Source organism: Mobula hypostoma, chromosome 10 (assembly GCF_963921235.1).
Source record: "Mobula hypostoma chromosome 10, sMobHyp1.1, whole genome shotgun sequence".
NCBI lineage: Eukaryota > Metazoa > Chordata > Chondrichthyes > Myliobatiformes > Myliobatidae > Mobula > Mobula hypostoma.
Window position 1 is genome coordinate 58542562 of NC_086106.1, and position 22158 is coordinate 58564719.

The following is a 22158-nucleotide window of genomic DNA, read 5'->3' on the forward strand; positions in this document are numbered from 1 at the left end:
ACCTGATAGGAGAGAACCATGGAAAAAAAGGAAGGAGGTGAGAAGGGGAAGCAAAATGAGAATTGCTTCTCTCCACCGATCTCCATCAGGTACTTATCCCTGCAATGATGCCATGTGTCACATTTGCCCCTGCACCTCTCCCTCATGACCATTCAGGGCCTTAACCAGCCCTTCCAGGTGAGGCAATCCTTCACATTTGAATCCATAGCTGTCAGTTACAGCATCTGGTGTTCCCAGTGCAGCCGCTTCTGCATCGGTGAGGCCCAATGCAGATAGGAAGAGTGCTTTGTTGAGCATCTTCGCTCTTTCCAATATAGCCACCATCGCCCAGTGGTCAGCCATTCCCATCTCCATGCTAGCACGTCTGTTCACAGCTTTCCCTACGAACAAATTCAGGCTTGGGGCAGATTAGAGGACCAAGACCTCACATTCTGCTTTGGTCATCTCCAACTTGATGGTTTGAGCACTGATATATCTAACTTCAGGTAACCACTCCCTGCTGTTCCCCCTTTCTTTCCTTTATCCTACTCCTCCCTATTCTCCTCCACCATTTTCTCGAGGTGCTCATCCCTCCTCATTTGGTTTCCTTTATTCCCTGGTCTTCTATCCCCTCCAATCAGATTTCATCCTTTTCAGCCCTTTGTCTCTTCCACCTATTATCTTCCAGCTTCTTACATCATTCTTACCCTCCCACTCCCTTCACCGGCCTATCATCCCTCTCACCCTCTAGCGTTTGTTCCGCCCCTTCCCCTAATGCTTTTATACTGGCTCAGTCCCCTCATTCTTGCCAGTCCTGACTAGGGGTCTTGACCTGAAATGTTCACTGTCTGTAGATGCTGCCCGACCCACTGAGTTCCTTCAGTGCGTTGTGTTTGTTGTTCCACAATTCCGTGGGCCATGTTCCACGTAACAACCTCTTCGGTTTAAAACCTTACCGAAAGGATTTTGGAAATCCACATATAGCCCGTGTAAATCTTCCTATCTATGTATTACGCTGACATTTACTTTTCCCTAATGCATTTTGTCTCTGTTTAATCATATTTGATTTATTAAATGATTTGCTACCACATTGTTGATAATATTTCCAACATCTTCAGACTATTCCGTCTGTACTTCAGGATCATAAGCGGAGAATAAACTGAGGTTAACATAACAGGTTGGCTGGTGGTTGGGGCTGTGCTGTGGGCAGTGTGGGAGAGGGAGAAGGTGACAGGTTGAAGGAAGAGTAGACTGGCACCAAACTATTGCCCTACAGTCGTATGTTTCTTTCCCTTTCCTTACAGAAAGTTATTTTTATAGGAACCATTCCAGAATGTGGAAAGGTTTGGAATGTCAATGCAAGTGCATCCAATATGTTCACGACTGAGCTGTGAGACATCCATTCCAATATGCTTGTCAGCTTTTTATCAGATCAGATGTATGTGGAGGATTTTGCAGAGACAGTATCAGTGGAACTGCTCCAGTGGTGGTGACACCTCTCTAGTGGCAGATCCAATGACAGATCTTTCTCCAGAGACTGTGATTCCTCTCCAGTGACAATTATCTATCTCCAGAGACAATAACATCTCTCCAGTGACACAGTCAGAGAAATCGCCCCTGTCCCTGCTGTGAGTAGTTAGTCCCTGCGGTCAAGCTCATGATCAGACAGCGTTGGTTCTTCCTTTTTAACCTCATTGACTTGTTCATGGGATGTTTTCATTCCTGGCAATGTTGGCGTTTATCCCCCATTTCTAGCAGCCCTAGGACTGATGTAAGAGCTGATCAGATTGGGTTAGGAAGGAAGACTTCCTTCCCAGAATATCAGCAGTGGCCCAGGTTGGTTTTCATATTGTTCCAGTGGTTTAATGCAAATCGGGTCCAACCATTTATTTAAATTCCATATTAATCTGTTTCCTTGAATTTCTATTCCTCATCTACCATGATGGGATTTGAACTCATGTCTTTGTGCCTATGGTCCACAGCTCTATCTGTTAATAGTGGAAAAGACCTTAAGAGGTGAATAAAATGGGATTAACATAACAGGTTGGCTGGTGGTTGGTACTGTGCTCTGGGCAGTGTGGAGAGGGAGAAGGTGACAGACTGAAGGAAGAATAAAGCCTCGAAGATTGATTTGGGAATCATCTGGTGAAAACACAGGTCCCACTCCATTCCTATCAGGACTGTGCTACCTGGATCAGGCAACAGGGAGTTCTCTTTAAAAAGTTCCCGCGCAATAAGATGTGGGAGATCTGTTGGGTGAGAGGAGCAGGGGAAATGTGATTTTCTCTCAGTCCAGCAGTAACTGATTAACAGCATATGCATAAGCTGTCAATCTCTCAATTGACCACAGCCTGACGCTAAAGATACTGCCTCTGAGGAGTACAGGAAGACTACAGTACCACAGCATTAACGAGTGCAAGATGGCATGATCTATAGTCACCATGAGTAGTGACTGAGCCTTTGCAGCACGTTTACAGGAGATCAAAGAGTCCAGAATCCCTGGAGCAGTGAGGTTTTGACGCTAACTACGGCATCACTGTGGCACACTTATGCCGTGAACACCATGCTGATGGTGTCCTTGTAACTGGAAAGATGGACTTTAACCCTGCAAAATAAAAACATCAGAGTGGCTGGGAAGCTGCAGGAGGTCCCAAATATAAAACACCCTTCCGACAAATGATGGTGGGTAGTTTAATAACAAAGTGTTGTGAGCCTCCTTCTTATCACCCTGACCAACCTAGAGCTGCATTTGGCTGCTGCGTATTCTCCCACCTACATCTGCAGATATCAGTCAATGCTGCACATTTCCTGTCGTGGCGATAAAGCAGAGAAAACGGACGTCTTACAGCATTTGCAGAAAGCATACAGGCTGAATCCCCTCACAGCTAACCATTCGTCCTCTGCCCAGCCCATTATTGGCCAGCATCAGGTCCTTCTCTGTCTGCAGTGGAAACTTCCTCTGATCATATCTATGATGGATAGCACTCAGGCCTGTCCCTCTATGGCCTGCCTCTCAGCCCCACCTTCACCTGCCTTTCAAACCTGCTGCTCCCATTTTTCTCTTTGAGCCTTGATTATTCCACTCCCCAACTCTCCTACATAATCCCTCAGGAAGGATTTCAGCCCCAGGGATTTGTCCTTCCCCATTCTCTTCATCCTTCCCTTCTCTTCTTTGTTTCATCTTCTGACTCCTTCCCCATCCTTCCCCTCCCTCTCATTGCTCACTCTTTTCCCTCACCTTTCTTTTCTAGCCCTTTCCCCTCCATCATTATCTCCGTCTCTCAGCCCCACCTTCACCTCCCTCTCAGACCGCACAAGAGTCTTGCACTACTTTGTTGTTTTGTACTTATTATTTCTATGAATATTTTCATCTTTGTGAGCTTCATGCGAACAAGGAATTTTATTGCACCCTACTGTATTTGACAATGAACCGATCTGATCTCTCCCTTTCTCTCGATCTCTCCCTCCCTGTCAATCTCTCGAACCCTCTCTCTCTACTCTATTTTTCTCCCTGCTTCCCTGTCCTTCCATCTCACTCTTCCTCCCTACCTCCCCTCTGCTCCCCACACACTGTCTCTCTCTCCCTTCCCCCCAACCCTCTCTCCCTAGCTTCACTTCCTCTCTGCTACCTCCTTTCCCTCTCAGTTTTGACTGCTTTCCTATTGCATGTCTGTTGCCACCAGCTTCTTGTTACAACAGTGACCCCGACGTTCCTATTTTCCATTGCTCTCGCTGACATTGTCATTTGTTCCTTCGGCACCCACTTCCTCTTTAGTCCCAACATTTAGCAGTTCTGCTGCTTGAGATGGTTTAAGTGAATATCTCAGGGTGCTGGTACTTGGGAGATGGAGAGACAGCAACAGCAAGCGTCAGGTTGAATATCCAGTGTACGATGGGCTGACCAGAGCGGATACAACCACGTCACCCATGTCTAAGCACTTGTCAGGCTCCTCCTTTGGGGAAGGGGAGACTGAAGAAACACGGGAGGAAGATTGGGAGATAAGGGATAAGCATCCAGACACAGCACAGAATCATGTCTGTGGAGCAAATCATTCCCTTAATGAAGTCCTTTGGTCTGTCAATAATACCAGGCAGCAGTAAACTCACCCAGTAATCTCTACATTGCCATCGATTATCACTTAGCGCAGATTAAATTCAGCAGCTCATTGAAGATGCATGAGTCTCAAATATATCTCCCCCTTCCAGACTCCTCTATTCTCTCCGCCACTCTCTGGTCCATTTTTTCAATCTCCGTCTACATCCTGCTCTCATTTTCACTTGTTCTGCCTTCTTTTACTACACTCTCTCTTGTACTCTTTTGCTTTCTGAGATCTAATCCTAACAGCACCTTCCATTTGTCAAAATTAAATTATTACTGAAGTCATTATCATACTGTCAGCAGATTTTTCAGCCATGCAGTACTTGTAAAAATTTAGATTAGTACAAGAAGTCTAGAGGTTCATTTGTGTTTATGGGACAGATATCCTGAGAGTTATCAGCAAATTTGAGAATACTATGAGTAACAAAGAGGTGGCAGAGGTAGGATTTTTAGGTATGTTTGAGGTAGAGTTATATAAATATTTGAAAGATCTTCTACCTCCTGGAAGAAAATATTTTTCTTTTCTATTTTACATTCTGTGTTTTTCACTTGTTTTCTTTGATGCCATTTGCGTGATTTTTTTTGCTCTTGGGGGTTGATGTTTGATGTTTTTTCTTTGACTGGGTTGGTTCCATGGTTCTTTGTTTTGTGACTGTGGGGAAGACGAATTTCGGGGTTATACAATGCATACATAATAATCGATGGTAATTGTACTTTGAACTTTGAGCTTGGAAAACACAGGAGCTTCAGATACCTGACAACCAGACTCTGGAATGGCTCTTCCCTATGACTGTCAAACTTCTGAACCAATCACCTCTTTCACAGGTCAATGCACTTAGTCCTTTTTTTGCAGGGCTGGAGAATCAAAAACTAGAGTGTGTAGATTTAAGGTAAGAGGGGAAAGTTATAATTGCAACATGAAGGGCAACTTTTGTTTTTATACAGAGGGTGGTAGGTATCTGGAGTGAGCTGCCAGAGACCTTAAGATCATAAGGTATGGGAGCAGAATCAGGCCATTTGGCCCTTTGAGTCTGCTCCACTATTTCATCATGGCTGATCCAATCTCCTACTTTTTCCCCATATCCCTTCATGCCCTGAGCAATCAAAAATCTATCAACCTCTGCCTTAAATGTACATAAAGACTTGGCCTCCACAGCTGCCTGTGCAAAGAATTCTACAGATTCACCACTCTCTGGCTGAAGAAATTCCTCCTCATCTCCATTCTAAAAGGATGCCTCTCTATTCTGAGGCTGTGTTCTCCAGTCTTAGGCACCCTCAACATTGGAAACATCCTCTCCACATCCACTCTATCAAGGCCTTTCACCGTTCAATAGGTTTCAATGAGGTCACCCATCATTCTTCTGAATTCTAGTGAATACAGGCCCAGAGCCATCAAACGCTCTTCACATGATAAGCCATTCAATCCTGGAATCATTTTTGTTAACTTCCTTTGAACCCTGTCTAGTTTCAGCACATCCTTTCGAAGATAAAGGGGACAAACTTGCTTACAATACTCCAAGTGAGGCCTCACCAGTGCTATATAAGTTTCACATTACATCTTTGCTTTTATATTCTAGACCTCTTGAAATGAATGCTAAGATTGCATTTGCCTTCCTCACCACAGACTCAAGCTGTGAGTTAACCTTTAGGGAACTTTGGACAAGGAATTGCAAGTCCCTTTGCACCTGTTTTTTCCTATTTTTTTTCTCCATTTAGAAAATAGTCATCCCTATCATTTCCTCTGCCAAAGTGCATAATCATACACTTCCCAACATTATACTGCATCTGCCATTTCTTTGCCCATTCTACTAACCTGTCCAAAACCTTCTTTAGCCTCTTTACTTCCTCAAAGCTACCTGCCCTGTCACCTATCTTCATATTGTCTGTAAAGTTTGCCACAAAGCCATCAATTTCATCATCCAAGTCACTGACATATAACGTAAAAAGAATCAGTCCCAACACAGACCCCTGTGCAACACCACTATTCACCAACAGCCAGCCAGAAAAGGCTCGCTCCCTTTACTCCCACTCTTTGCCTCCAGCCACTCAGCTACTGCTTTATACATGCTAGAATCTTTCCTGTAATACCATGGGCTTGTACCACCTTGTCAAAGGCCTTCTGTAAATCCAAGTACACACCATCGACCATTTCTCCTTTGCCTACGCTGCTTGTCGTTTCTTCAAAAAATTCCAACAGATTTATCAGGCAAGATTTTCCCTAGAGGAAACCATGCTGACTATAGCTTATTTTATCATGTGCCTCCATGTACCCTGAGACCTCATCCTTAATAATCGATTCCAACATCTTCCCAAACACAAAGGTCCAACTCACTGGCCTATAGTTTCCTTTCTCCTGCCTCTTTCCCTTCTTGAAGAGTTGAATGCCATTTGCAATTTTCCAGTCTTCTAGAAACATTCCAGAACCTAGTGATTCTTGAAAGATCATTACTAATGCCTATATAATCTCTTCAGCCACCTTTTTCAGTACTCTGGGGTGTACACCATCTGGTCCAGCTGACTTAGCTACCTTCAGCTCTTTCAGTTTCCCAAGAGCCTTCTCTCTAGTTATGGTAACTTCATAGACTTCATGCCCCCTGATAGCTGTTATGGATAAGAAAGGTGTATGGATAGGAACCTCCTCCTTTACTCCCTGTATATCCATGACTGTAATGCCACCTACAGCTCCAATCTGCTAATTAAATTTGCCAACAACCCTACAATGATTGGCCTTATCTCAAACAATAACGAGGTGGCCTACAGGGAAGGAGTCGTCTCTCTGACACAGTGGTGTCAAGAAAACAACCTCTCCCTCAATGTCACAAAAACAAAGGAGCTGGTTGCGGATTACAGGGGGAATGGAGACAGGCTAACCCCTATTGACATCAATGGATCTGGGGTTGAGAGGGTGAACAGTTCAAGTTCCTCGGCATCCACATCACTGAGAACCTTACGTGGTCTATACACACCAGCTGTGTGGTGAAAAAGGCACAACAGAGCCTCTTTCACCTCAGACATTTGAGGAAGTTTGTTATGGGCCCCCAAGTCCTAAGAACTTTCTACAGGGGCACAATTGAGAGCATCCTGACTGGCTGCATCACTGCCTGGTATGGGAATTGTACTTCCCCCAATTGCAGAGAATGGTGCGGACAGCCCAGCACATCTGTAGTTGTGAATTTCCCATGGTCCAGGACATTTACAAGGACAGGTGTGTTAAAAGGGCCTGTAGGATCATTGGGGACCCGAGTCACCCCAATCACAATCTATTCCAGCTGCTACCATCCAGGAAGCGGGACCACAGCACAAAAGCCGAGACCAACAGGCTCTGGGACAGCTTCTTCCACCAGGCCATCAGACTGATGAACTCATGCTGATTTAAGTATACTCTATATTACATTGACTGTTCTATTGATTATAAATTATTACAAATTACTATGATTGCACATGGCACATTTAGATAGAGACGTAACATAAAGATTTTTACTCCTCATGTATGTGAAGAATGTAAGAAATAAAGTTAATTCAAATTGAATTCAAACTCAAATTCAAATTCAGGTGTATGGATAGGGAAGGCGCATGGATAGGAAAGGTGTTCGGATAGGAAAAGTGTACAGATAGGAAAGGTGTACAGATAGGAAAGGTGTATGGTTAGGAAAGGTGTACGGATAGGAAAGGTATACAAGGTTAGGGGCCATATGCTGGCAAATGGGCATCTTGGTGATCATGGACCCAATGGAGTAAAGGGCTTGCTTCTATGCTGTCTGACTCTATGAATTTATCCCCTTCCTACTGGTGCCTTAGTTATACCGCTTCCACTATTGCCGCCTCAGCATCTATAATTGCATTTCTTCAGTATGTTCCATAATATTCAGAATCAGATTTAATGTCACATTTGTTAACTTTGCAGTAAGAGTACAATGAATTACATGATAGGTTAATATAGAGAAAAGTACTGAATTACATTCAGTATATATGTCTGTTAAATAGTTAAGTTAAAATAAGTAGCACAAAAAAAAAACAGAAATTAAGAAGTAGTGAGGTAATGTTCATGGGTCAGTGTCCATGTAGGAATCGGATGGCAGAGGGGAGGAAGTTGATCCTGAATCACTGAGGCTTCAGTACCTCCTTCCTGATGGTAACAGTGAGAAGAGGGCATGATCTGGGGGTGGGGTCTTTAATGATGGATGCCACTCCATCATTACTTTGCACCACCCTGTTGTTTTTGTGCTCATCACTGGAACACATTATTCAACAACATAATGTGTCTATTATTTATGCAGTGAGCAAGGAAATTCATTCCATCCATGTCTATATTATAGCAAACTAATCTGAATCTCAGTTGAGGGTAATGGGGAACTTGTACAGCCCAGCATAGATTAGGCATGATGGGATAAGTTTGAGGGGCCAAGTGGCCTGGTAAAGAAGGGAAGCAGGGAATTTGATTGCATGAACAGCTGAGGTGAATACGGTGTGAATAACAAAGGTATGGGGTGGATTGCTTCTGCAGGATGATGGGAATTATACAGTCAGCTCAATCATTAAATGACAGAGCAAACTTCCAATTTGCACATTGGCATTCCTGCATATAACTATTGTGTGCATTGGCAGGCACACTCATGTGCACAGGCACACAAACACAAATGCAAAACTTGGATTTCTACATTCAATGTTGTGCAATGCCCGAGAGATTTTGTAACAACTTTGAGTAAACAGTTGTCATATTAGAGAAGAACAAATGAGGACAAACAACCACTAAGCTTGGTGTGAGTGGGTGGAGAGTCAGAGAAATGTAAAAATGAAGGCCCAAAATCCAGAATTCAGCAGCTGCAGGACAAGAACCTTCAATGGTCAGTGTGACCACCATGATGCTGAAAATGGCCTGACTTTTCCCTGCTAAGGGTTTCATTTAAAATACGAGGCTAGCTCCAGAAAGCAAGAAATGCTCATGAGTAGAAGCACAGGCAATAAACTTACATCAGTTCAAATACCCTCTCAAGAAACCAGGGCCTTGCACTAAGGCACACAACTGGTTTGAAATAGTTCTCTTTATATTCAGAGCCAAAACCAAGAACTGTAATTCAACTGAAAAAGTCATAATCTTCGAGTCAAAGAGTTATGAAGTAGGCCCTTCTGCCCATCATTTCCAAGCCAACTAAGATATCTGCCAGAGTTAGTCCAATTTGCTCACATTCGACCCAAACTCTCTAAATCTGTCCAATCCATGTTCCTGTCCATGTGTTTTATTGAATATTGTTATTGAGCCCGCCTCTGCCACTGCCACTTTCTGTAGCATCTTATTCCGTGTACTAATGTGAAAAGTTTCCCCTCAGATCTCTTTTAAATCTGTTCCCGCTCACCTCAAGCCTATACATTCTAGTTTTGGACTCCCCTCACCCCGGAGAAAAAAAGAAATTATGGCCATCCACCTTATCTATATCCCGCATGATTAAATTCACATAGTCCTATAAGGTCAGCCAGCTTTTAAAAAGGAGAATCTAATTTACAAGCTTAACTAAAGTAAACGAGTGATGAATCATCTGGATTCTGTTCAAAGTATAATCGTTTACTGATATCATTTTGAAGAAAAGCTCCTGACCAGCTCCATTCTGGCCCAGGCACAACTAGACTACCCTATTAACATGGTCTATTCTGAAGTGATTAGACAGCACACTAGTAATTGAATTGAAGTTTTCACTATCCAGAAAAGGAGGAATGGACGTTAGATTCTTCCATCCACGGTTGTGCCCATACCCTAACCACCCATAACACAATAATAAACAAAATCCAAACTGGAGACACAAATTCTGGGATATGGAGCAGGAACAAAATACCAGAGGAATTCAGCAGGTCAGACAGCACCTATGGAGGGAAATAGACAGTCCGGGCTTTAGGTTGAAACCCAGGTAAAAAGTCTTAACCTAACACATCAACTGCCTATTTCCTTCCAAGGTATGGCTTGACCACGAAGTGTGTCAGTAATTTTCATTTTACTCCAGATCCAAATTGGTCAGTGCTATTAATGATTACAAGCATAATTGCAAAGAAAGCATGAGAGCCCCTCTGCTTCCTCAGGAGTCTGCGGAGAATGGGCACGTCATCAAAAACCTGGGCAAACTTCTGTAGATGTGTGGAGGAAAGTGTGCTGGCTGGCTGCATTATGGTCTGGTATGGGAACACCAATGCCCTTGAGCAGAAAATCCTACAAAAGGTCCAGTATGTCGTGGGTAAAACCCTGCCAACCATTGAGCATATTCACATGAATTGTTACTGAAGAAAAGCAGCATCCATCCTCACCACCCAGATCATGCTCTTTTCTTGCTGCTGCCATCAGGTAGAAGGTCCAGGTGCCTCAGGACATGCACCACCAGATTCAAGAACAGTTACTACCCCTCAGACATCAGGATCTTGAACTAGACTCATTCTATTTCTGATATTCCCACAACCAATGGTCTCACTTTAAGGACTCTTTAACTTGTTATTTCATACTCGTTATTTATTGCTATTTACTCATATTTGCATTTGCACAGTTTTTTGTTCATTGATTCTGTTTACAGTTACTATTCTAAGATTTGCTAAGTATGCCGGCAGGTAAATAGAATTTTATGATTGCATCTGGTGACATTAATTAAAATTTTATTTAAAATTGACTTGGATTTTTATTAGTAAGTGGTGTATTCCACTTGGTGATGTAAACGGGTTTGAATAATTTGAGTGAAGAGCAGCTGAGCTCTGAGCTCAGTGATTTCTTACCGCATGGTGTAGAGCAAGGTACCATTGTCCACCAGCCTCAACAACTTGTTTGGAGTGGTCATGTTATGTGCCACTGACTTCTTCCCATTGTGAAAGAAGGTGTCTGGAGTCCAGATCTTGCTGGCCAGGAGGTTGTTCAGTGGCAAAATGCGCATAGGCCCTTTAAATTTGAGCCGTTCATCTCTCCAGCTCTGACGGAAAAACACATCGACGGTATACTCCTGTGGTCAGGAGACATAAAGAGAAGAGTAAAGTCGTTAGGAACACAACTCACTTTTTTTAGCACATCTCCAGCCTGCCCTTCCTCTGCCCATTCACATTGCTTTCAACAGTGTTGGCAACTAATCACAACACTGGCTTCACTACCCTCTCAGATTTCCCCTCAAACTCTGACACTTCTAAGAAGATTACCTAAGTTTGTCTAAACTTTCCTTATTGGCTATCTCCACTGATCCGGACAGCATCCTGATAAACTGCTTCTGCACACTGCCTCCACATCCTTCCCTAAGCTGCAATATAATATCCTGACTCTTGAACATAATTTCTCAATTAAAAGGCAAGCATCTCACTTGCTTTCTTTACCACATTCTCAACCTGTATAGCCACTTTCAAGAAGCTGTGGACTTGGACCCCAAGATCCTTCTGTCCATCAACAGTGTACTGTCCCTTTAATCTCCCAAAGTGCAACATTACACATTTGGTCAGGTTAAGGTGCATCTGTCATTTCCCCACACTTACCTTCAACTGATCTATATCCTGCCCTATCATTTGTCGGACTTCTGTGCTATCCACAAATCACCAATCTTCAGATTGTCTGCATACTAACCACCCCATCTATGTTTCAATCCAGGTTATTTATATGTACCACAAGTAACAAAGGTTCCAGTGTGGATCCCCATTGATCACTACCCTCTGTCCTCTATGGACAAGCTAATTCTGAGTCCAACTGGCCAATTCACTGAAGATCCCATGCATCTTAATCTTCGGGATGAGCCTTTTATGATGAACCTTGTTGAATACCTTACTAAAATCCATGTAGACAACAACCACAGCTCTACCTTCATTAGACACCTTTATCACCTCCTGAATCCATAAGCCATGGCTTGCCCTGCACAAAGCCATGCTGATTGTCTATTACTACGCTATCATTTTTCAAAATGCTCATAAATCCTGTCCCTAAGAATTCTCTCCAGTAACTTCCCTGCCACTGATGTGAGATTCACCAGTCTATAGTTTCCAGGATTATCTTCATTATCTCCTGAACAATGGAATAACCTCACCTGTGGCTAGTGAGGACATGAAAATATTGGTGAAGGCTACGGCAAGTTCATCCCTTTCCTCTCTCAGTAACCCGGAGTATATCACATCAGGTCCTAGGGCTTCTACCTTAATGCCTTTAAGATACCCAACACTACCTCCTTTTAATTTCAAAACATTCTAGCAACTCAACACATTCCACACTGATTCCCCCTATCATCTGTGTGCTTCTCCTTGGTAAATACTAGTGTAAAGTACTCATTGAGGACCTTACCCATATCCTCCACCTCCAAGCACATGTTCCTTCCTTTATCTTTGAGTGATCCTACCCACTCCCTAGTTATCCTAGTTATCCCGTTGTTCTTGGTGTATATATAAAATGGCTTGGGATTCTCTTTAATCCTAATTGCCAAAGATTTTTCATGGCTCCTCCCGGTTTTCCTAATTCCCTTCTGGAATTTGTTGCTGGCCTCTTTATAATCCTCAAGTGCTCTGTTTTTCGATTTTAACTTCCTAAATCTTATACACATTTTATTTTTCTTCTTGACTAAATTCACCACCTCTCTTGACATCCAAAGTACCTTTACCTTGCCATCCTTGTCCTTCCTTCTTACTGGAACATATACTCTGTGCAGGTGGTCTTTAAACACCATCCACATCAAATGTGGACTTGCCAAAAAGCAGCTAGTTTCAATTAACTCTCCCTTGTTTCTAAGATGTTTGTAATTTATCTTACTCCAATTTAATACTTCCTTGTAAGGTCCATACTTACCTTAATCTATAGCTATCTTAAAACTTGAGTATTGATCACTGTTCCTAACTGTTCTTCCACAGAAGGGTCAGTCACTTGGCCAAGCTCACTACCCACCACAAGGTCCGTTTGGACTCTCCTTTTAATGGACTATCTACATCTTGATTGAAGAAAATTTCCTGGGTGCACCTATCAAATTTTGTCCCATCTAAACACTTTGCACTAAGAAGGTCCCAGTATAATTTAGGGAAGTTGAAGTTACAGTTTATAACAACTGTTGTTGTTGCACCTTTCTTTAATGTGCCTGTATATTTTATTCTCAATGTCTCGGTGGTTATTGGCGTGTCTGGTGAATAATCGCATCAGAGTGATTGTACCTTTCTTATTTTTGAGTTCTACATATATAGACTCAGTGAATGAGACCTCAATTATGTCCTGTGCAGCTGTGATATTGTTTCTGATTAATAATGCAATTACATCACAATCTATCCTACTTTTACCTCCCTCTCTATCTTTTCTAAAGCATCAAACTCCTGTAACATTGAGCATCCATTCCTGTCCCTCTCACAACCAAGTCTCTAGTATGGCCAAAGCATCATTTTTCTGTGTACTGATTTATGGTTTAAGTCTACCTGCTGAACTCATAATATTCCTAGCATTAAAACCACACAGAAGTTGAGGCTAGCATGGACCAGCCAAGATCATATTAAATGGTGGGGGAGGCTTCAGTGACCGGGTGGCCTGCTCCTATATTTTATGTTCTTCTGATATGAGGAGACTACTGCACAGGATCAACGAAAACTGCAGAGAGTTGTAAACTTAGTCAGCTCCATCATGGGTACTAGTCTCCGGAGAACCGAAGTCATTTTCAAATAACAGTGCCTCAGAAAGGCGGTGTCCATCATTAAGGGCCCCCATCTCCCAGGATGTGCCTTCTTCACATTGCTACCATTAGGAAGGAGGTATAGAATTCTGAAGGCACACACTGAATGATTCGGAAACAGTTTCTTCCCCTCTGCCATCTGAGTTCTGAATGGATATTGAACCCATGAACACTGTGTTACTGCTTTGTATCTTCTATCCAGCATTAGGGTAAAAAAATAATGGTCAGCCTAATTATGCTGCGTGGAAAGGGAAGGGGGATGCTATGGTCAAGAGATGACGCCAAACATCGTCGGGAAGTGGCAAGGAGAGGGAGAGAACAAGAATCAGATGAGGCCAGGGCCCCAAGACTCCAGGATCAAAGAGTCAGGACAAAAAAAGATGCGAGAAGAAGGGACAGAGGAGGAGAGGCATGCACATCTCCAGGATCAGAGACAAACAACAAACAGCAGAAGAGATGAAGTGACGGGGGATGAAAGGGCTCCAGAATGACAATGAGAGGCACAAGGGTGGCAGAGCAACACTCACAACACGCTGGAGGAACTCAGCAGGTCGGGCAGCATCCGTGGAAATGATCAGTCAATGTTTCGGGCTGGAACCCTCAGACAGGACTGAAGAGGAAGGAGGTAGAGGCCCTACAAAGGAAGTGGGGGGGGAGGGTGGGAAGGAAAGGGCTGGTAGGGAGGGAATGTCGACTCAGACCATGAGAAGCCTGCGCCGGGCATTTTCATGCCTTACAAGGTGCAGATTGGAAGTCTGTGTGGGGCGCCACTCCTCACACAGACACTAGAGCAATGTGTGGTTAAGTGCCTTGCTCAAGGACACAAACACACTGCCACAGCTGAGGCTCGAACCAGAGACCTTCAGATCACTAGACAAACTCCTTAACCACTTGGCCACGTGCCCAACACTTGGTAGGTGCCAGGTGAAAAACCAGTCAGGGGAAAGATAAAGGGGTGGGGGAGGTGAAGCAGGGAGGGGATAGGCAGGAAAAGTGAAGAAGGAATAGGGGAAAGCACAATGGGTAGTGGAAGGAGGCGGAAGTATGAGGGAGATGATAGGCAGCTGGGGAGGGGGCAGAGTGAAACAGGGATGAAAGAAGGGAGGGAGAGGGAATTACCAGAAGTTGGAGAATTCTATGTTCATACCAAGGGGCTGGAGACTACCTAGACGGTATATGAGGTGTTGCTCCTCCAACCTGAGTTTAGCTTCATCATGGCAGTAGAGGAGGTCATGTATGGACATATCTGAATGGGAATGTGAAGCAGAGTTGAAGTGGGTGGCAACTGGGAGATCCTGTCTGTTGCGGCAGACGGAGCGGGGGTGCTTGATGAAGCAGTCCCCAATCTGCGTTGGGTTTCACCAATGTAAAGGAGGCCGCACCGGGAGCACCGGATGCAATAGATGACCCCAACAGACTCAGAATTGAAGTGTTGCCTCACCTGGAGGGACTGTTTGGGGCCCTGAATGGTGGCAAGAGAGGAGGTGTAGGGACAGGTGTAGCACTTACGCTTACAGGGATAAGTGCTGGGTGGGAGATCAATGGGGAAGGACGTGTGGATCAGGGAGTCGTGGAGGGACCAATCCCTGTGGAAAGCGGAGAGGGGTGGTGAGGGAAAGATGTGCTTAGTGGTGGGGTCCTGTTGAAGGTGGCGGAAATTGCAGAGGATAATGTGCTGGATCCAGAGGCTGGTGGGGTGGTAGGTGAGGACAAGGGGAACTCTGTCCCTGTTGTGGTTGCGGGAGGATGGGGTGAGGGCCGAAGTGTGGGAAATGGTGGAGATGCGGGTGAGGGCATCAGTGATGATGGCAGAAGGGAAACCACGATCCTTAAAGAAAGAGGACACTTGAGATGTCCTGGATGGCAGATAAGCCAAAAATGATGCCATCAAAAGTGTCCTTTGTTAAACGAGGGGGAGCTATATTTGCTTTGCTATGCGTCGTTCTTCTTTAATAAACTGAGGTTTACTACTTCAGTTTCCAAAGTAAAGCGATACCAATAGCATTCAGGAAAATGTAATGTCCATTCTGGTCACATCAGACTGCACTACCCTTCTCTCAAAGGGTGCCCCAACAGGTCACCCCATTGTCTAGTACTTACTGTAATTCAGTTTTCTTTTTCTCTCTATTATCGTACACTGCAGTGTACTGACACCGCCAAGTCAACAAATTTCACAACATATGTTGATGATATTAAACCTGATTCTGATTCTGTCACATTATTTATTTTCTGAAAATAAAATACTTAAACAAAATCTGAGTTGTGACAGTGAAAATGGTCATCTGGAAATTAACTCCATCTTGTAAGCTGTAAGCATTAATTACAGACATGTATTTCATTCATTTTTAAATATAACACTGGCTGGATTGAACTTCTCCATTGAGTTTGGTTAAAGTCAGTGCTGATTTCATGGTGTAATAATGAAGAACTTAGCTACAGGGTAAGAGCTGCTGGGGTTAGTCCCCATGGATCAGAGAAGATAATTGTTGTATATTTAACATTTCAGTGGTGTTTGAGCAATATTGTATACAGAACATAGAACATAGAATAGTACAGCACAGTACAGGCCCTTCAGCCCACAATGTTGTGCCGACCCTCAAACCCTGCCTCCCATATAAGTCCCCACCTTAAATTCCTCCATATACCTGTCTAGTAGTCTCTTAAACTTCACTAGTGTATCTGCCTCCACCACTGACTCAGGCAGTGCATTCTACGCACCAACCACTCTCTGAGTAAAAAACCTTCCTCTAATATCCCCCTTGAACTTCCCACCCCTTACCTTAAAGCCATGTCCTCTTGTATTGAGCAGTGGTGCCCTGGGGAAGAGGCACTGGCTATCCACTCTATCTATTCCTCTTAATATCTTGTACACCTCTATCATGTCTCCTCTCATCCTCCTTCTCTCCAAAGAGTAAAGCCCTAGCTCCCTTAATCTCTGAATATAATGCATACTCTCTAAACCAGGCAGCATCCTGGTAAATCTCCTCTGTACCCTTTCCAATGCTTCCACATCCTTCCTATAGTGAGGCAACCAGAAATGGACACAGTACTCCAATTGTGGCCTAACCAGAGTTTTATAGAGCTGCATCATTACATCGCGACTCTTAAACTCTATCCCTCAACTTATGAAAGCTAACACCCCATAGCCTTTCTTAACTACCGGTGAGGCAACTTTCAGGGATCTGTGGACATGTACCCCCAGATCCCTCTGCTCCTCCACACTACCAAGTATCCTGCCATTTACTTTGTACTCTGCCTTGGAGTTTGTCCTTCCAAAGTGTACCACCTCACACTTCTCTGGGTTGAACTCCATCTGCCACTTCTCAGCCGACTTCTGCATCCTATCAATGTCTCTCTGCAATCTTGGACAATCCTCTACACTATCTACAACACCACCAACCTTTGTGTCGTCTGCAAACTTGCCAACCCACCCTTCTACCCCCATATCCAGGCCATTAATAAAAATCATGAAAAGTAGAGGTCCCAGAACAGATCCTTGTGAGATACCACTAGTCACAATCCTCCAATCTGAATGTACTCCCTCCACCACGACCCTCTGCCTTCTGCAGGCTAGCCAATTCTGAATCCACCTGGCCAAACTTCCCTGGATCCCATGCCTTCTGACTTTCTGAATAAGCCTACCGTGTGGAATCTTGTCAAATGCCTTACTAAAATCCATATAGATCACATCCACTGCACTACCCTCATCTATATGCCTGGTCACCTCCTCAAAGAACCCTATCAGGCTTGTTAGACATGATCTGCCCTTCACAAAGCAATGCTGACTGTCCCTGATCAGACCATGATTCTCTAAATGCCCAGAGATCCTATCTCTAAAAATCTTTTCCAACAGCTTTCCCACCACAGATGTAAGGCTCACTGGTCTATAATTACCCGTACTAACCCTACTACCTTTTTTGAACAAGGGGACAACATTTGCCTCCCTCCAGTCCTCTGGTAACATTCCCATGGACAACGAGGACATAAAGATCCTAGCCAGAGGCTCAGCAATCTCTTCCCTCGCCTCGTGGAGCAGCCTGGGGAATATTCCGTCAGGCCCCGGGGACTTATCCGTCCTAATGTATTTTAACAACTCCAACACCTCCTCTCCCTTAATATCAACATGCTTCAGAACATCAGCCTCACTCATATTGTCCACACCATCATCAAGTTCCCTCTCATTGGTGAATACCGAAGAGTAGTATTCATTGAGGACCTCGCTCACTTCCACAGCCTCCAGGCACATCTTCCCACCTTTATCTCTAATCGGTCCTACCTTCACTCTTGTCATCCTTTTTTTCTTCACATAATTGAAGAATGCCTTGGGGTTTTCGTTTACCCTACTCGCCAAGGCCTTCTCATATATCTATATGTTTGACTGAACATTCTTATTCATTGAAATAATCCATTACAGGTCAGATGGATAAATACATGAATAGCACAAGTCACCTGGCTACCACGTGATATGTGTGTGACACTCCTAAAGAAAAAAAGTATATGACTTATCTCCTGACTTTCTTGTTTTCTTTAAAACTAGTTTAATGTTTTGAAGTTACGAAACATAACAGTGACGGGGTGATGCAGAAGTGAACAATGTCAGAGAGAATAGTAGCTGTCCCAATTCGCAGAGAATTTAAGGTTCGGGAACACAGATTTCAAATGGGGCCAGAAAGCATAGTGAGATGTGAGGAAAAAACTCTTCTTGAGTGAGATTGGTAGTGATTCTAAATAATGTCAGCAGGAATCTGAAGGGCCACATCACCGCTAGTTCATTAACTGTTCACAAAGAATCTGTAAGTGGCTCAGTAATCCTTTGAGCAGATGCAATTTGCAGGCTTGTGAAACACATGTAAACATAAAGTTTCACAAAACTAACTCTATCTCCCTCTTTATCACTAATTCCATCCCCTCTTCTGGACCCTATAGAGCGGAGCCAGACTGGTCCCAGATGAGTTCCAGACCCCTTGTCTCGGTGGTGTCCCCTAATCTGCCCACTCACTCCTGGCGAAGCTGTAACTGTAAAGATGATTGCCCAGTCAGAACTCTCCCTGCTTATGTGAATCCACTGAGCCTCAGCTCCAATGCTGAGATCCCAGCTCACACCTTTCCGCCGAGCCCCTGACCTACATTTCTGAGTTAATGCCCTGTGTGATCACACCCCCAACTATTGATATAGTTCCCTGCACCCCTACAATCCTGAGATGTCTGGCTGTCCCATAACTGACCCCTGAAACATCCCCAGACATAGGCGTCCACCACTGGCAGCTGTGTGATGTCTCAGGTCGGAACCAACAACCCTCTCCTTATCTCTTATGCTTTAAGAAATTTGACTCTCACTTGCATCTTTCTCCAAGGTTTTGACAGTTGCCCTGATACTTCTTTAAGAATCTTATGATCAAAATTTCTTTGACACTGCTGGTGCAACAGCAGGAGTTCCTTGTGCTATGTTTATGGCATTACAGTAATTCAAGCTCTTTAGTGTGATTCTTTGATTTCTCTGCTTTGCTAACACTGACAGATCTAAATGAAGAGGCTGATCTGATGTTAGCTGTGTGCAGGTCTGACCACCTTCTTTTGTTCCACCTACCAAAGATTTTTCTGACCTCACTCTAGGTCTGTGGCTACAACCACCCCGACAGAAGAGGTTTTCTGAAGGAGTTGTCATGGAAACCCCAAATGACTGAGACAGTGATGTGGTAACTGAGAAGAGACGTGAAGGGTTGCTATGACAGCACAACTTTAGTGTGCGGGGAGGGCTGGAAGCCTTCGGGGCTTATCAATCAGCAAAATACAACTAGAAATACTTCAGTGTCGCAAGAAGATATGAAGATCTCTGTTCCAGGTGCACTGACAAAACTGTTTACTTCATTTCCACATCATATGAGAGCTGATCTGAGCATACCAGAGCCGTGGCATCACAAAACCTGGAGAGAACAGAAGCGGGACTACACTACCAGCTCCCTCAATATGATCAGGGCTGATCGATGCTGGCCTCAACTCCACTTCTGTGTCAGTCCCTCATCGCACACCATGCTACGATCTTTCAAATATTTTTCTCTCTTGATCTGGCCTCCACCACCCTCAGGGGCAGAGAATTCCAGAGATTCTCCTCCATTGGAAAGAAGAAATGTTTACACACTTCAGCTTCAAATGATTGGCCCCCTATTCTATAACTGTGTCTCCTAGTTGGGGATCTCCCACCAATGGAAAAGTGTCAACGCCTATCCTGTTGAGTCCTCGTGAGATGAGTGTTGCTTTATTACTGTTACATGTACCAAGATGCAGTGCAGACCTTTTGATTTGCATGACATCCAGAGAGATCATACCAAATTGTGAGGCATCCAGATAGGGTGCTTTCTGTGATGCATCACGTAAAAAAATAGTAATTGAATTGAATTGACTTTATTTCTTACATCCTTCACATACATGAGGAGTAAAAATCTTTATGTTACATCGCCGTCTAAATGTGCAATGTGCAATCAGAGTAATTCATAATAATTTATAATAAATAGAACAGTCAATGTAACATAGAAATATGCTCAGATCTGTGTGAGTTCATCAGTCTGATGGCCTGGTGGAAGAAGCTGTCTCGGAACCTGTTGGTCCTGGCTTTTATGCTGTGGTACCGTTTCCCAGATGGTAGCAGCTGGAATAGATTGCGGTTGGGATAGCCTGGGTCCCCAATGATCCTACAGGCCCTTTTTACACATCTGTCATTGTAAATGTCTTGAATCATGGGAAGTTCACAACTACAGATGCGCTGGGCTGTCCGCACCACTCTCTGAAGAGTCTTGCGATTAAGGGAGGTACAGTTCCCATACCAGGCAGTGATGCAGCCAGTCAGGATGCTCTCAATTGTGCCCCTGTAGAAAGTTCTTAGGATTTGGGGGCCCATAGCAAACTTCCTCAACCGTCTGAGGTGAAAGAGACGCTGTTGTGTCTTTTTCACCACACAGCTGGTGTGTACAGACCACGTGAGGTCCTCAGTGATGTATATGCAGAGGAACTTAAGGCTGTTCACCCTCTCAACCCCAGATCCATTGATGTCAATAGGAGTTAGCCTGTCTCCATTCCTCCTGTAATCCACAACCAGCTCCTTTGTTTTTGCGACATTGAAGGAGAGGTTGTTTTCTTGACACCACTGTGTCAGAGAGATGACTTCTTCCCTGTAGGCCACCTTGTTATTGTTTGAGATAAGGCCAATCATTGTAGGGTTGTTGGCAAATTTAATTAGCAGATTAGAGCTGTGGATGGCAGTGCTCCTCACCTGGTCAACAATAGTCATCAGGGACATACCTCTGATTGAATAGCGTCACCCCTCAGTCTTCTCACCTCCAGGAAATATGGACCCAAACAGTCTACTTGGCTCTGATGGCAGCAGGCAATCTTGTATTCCAGAAGTATGTACATGTCCTGAGCCCTTGCTCCATCTATCTATTCTGTGTCCTCGTTCCATGTGCCTGGACTCCACTTTCAATCTCTGTGTCTGTTCCGTGACTGTACAGTGTGACCCCATTCCACATCACTGTTCCTTGCTCAATGTGTGATAAATTTGATGGTTAAATTTCTTCCTCCATCCCCCCAACTAAAAATAAGAAACCTGGAATAATTTTCTCAATGGCGGTTACTGTGCGTTGGTCAGTTGTAATGCATGGCTGATGGAGGTAAAACCTCTCGTGCACTTCCAATACCCCAAGTAGCAACTCGCTAGGCTCCCTTTCAGCCAGTGTTCCTCGCCTGGTGAACAATGGCTTTCGTATAGCATTCGATAATCTATCCATTCCTCCTATTGCAATGAACAAATTTATTTTAATATTCCCATTATTCTGTGTCACACTGAGTGATGTGAGCTCTGCTCCTAATATTTAAACTATTCGTTTTAATTTAGTTTATACCTGATGTCCTGGCACCTCCCCTCTCAGTTTATTAGTTACTGATTCCCTGTCCGGAAAGGATCTTCTGGTGAGATCTTAATCAGATCCATTTTCTAGATCTGTGCCCTGGTGCTAATGTGACAATCCGACCTTACAACATTTGAGATGAACCCCATGCGGTCCCTGGATGCTTCCTTTGAATGAAGAACAATCAAACTGCATCTGCAGAGGAAGTTTGGATGACAGTATTTACAAATGATTATGCAGCAAGCAATATTGACAGGAATGTAATATTGTTCTGCCAGTTTCCTGTATGGTAATTATAATGAACAATGCATCATTTAGTCTTCTTTTCCAAATATTCAATAACCTCCACCACAAATGTGGGTGCTGAAATGCATGGAGCTGGACGATGGGCCGTGGTGATGGGATTGTAAAAGTAATCCGTATTCATTTCACCAAGTTCGTAAAACACACTCATTAGTCTCTTAGCTTAGCCACACTTCCTCACCAGATGCAGTCTGCTTCTTTCTCATTCAGATGGATGTGAGTTTCACTAAACCTTATG

General features: G+C 43.9%; 1 protein-coding gene across 2 annotated transcripts in view; it reads right to left on the reverse strand.

The window, feature by feature from the left end:
* Positions 1-22158, reverse strand: part of LOC134352930 (gamma-aminobutyric acid receptor subunit alpha-3-like) — a 351194-nt gene that overhangs the window by 86579 nt on the left and 242457 nt on the right. For both annotated transcript variants that reach the window (XM_063060567.1, XM_063060565.1), the window contains exon 5: positions 10826-11046. In XM_063060567.1, the coding sequence (XP_062916637.1) occupies positions 10826-11046 (221 nt within the window). The remainder of the gene's footprint in view (positions 1-10825; positions 11047-22158) is intronic.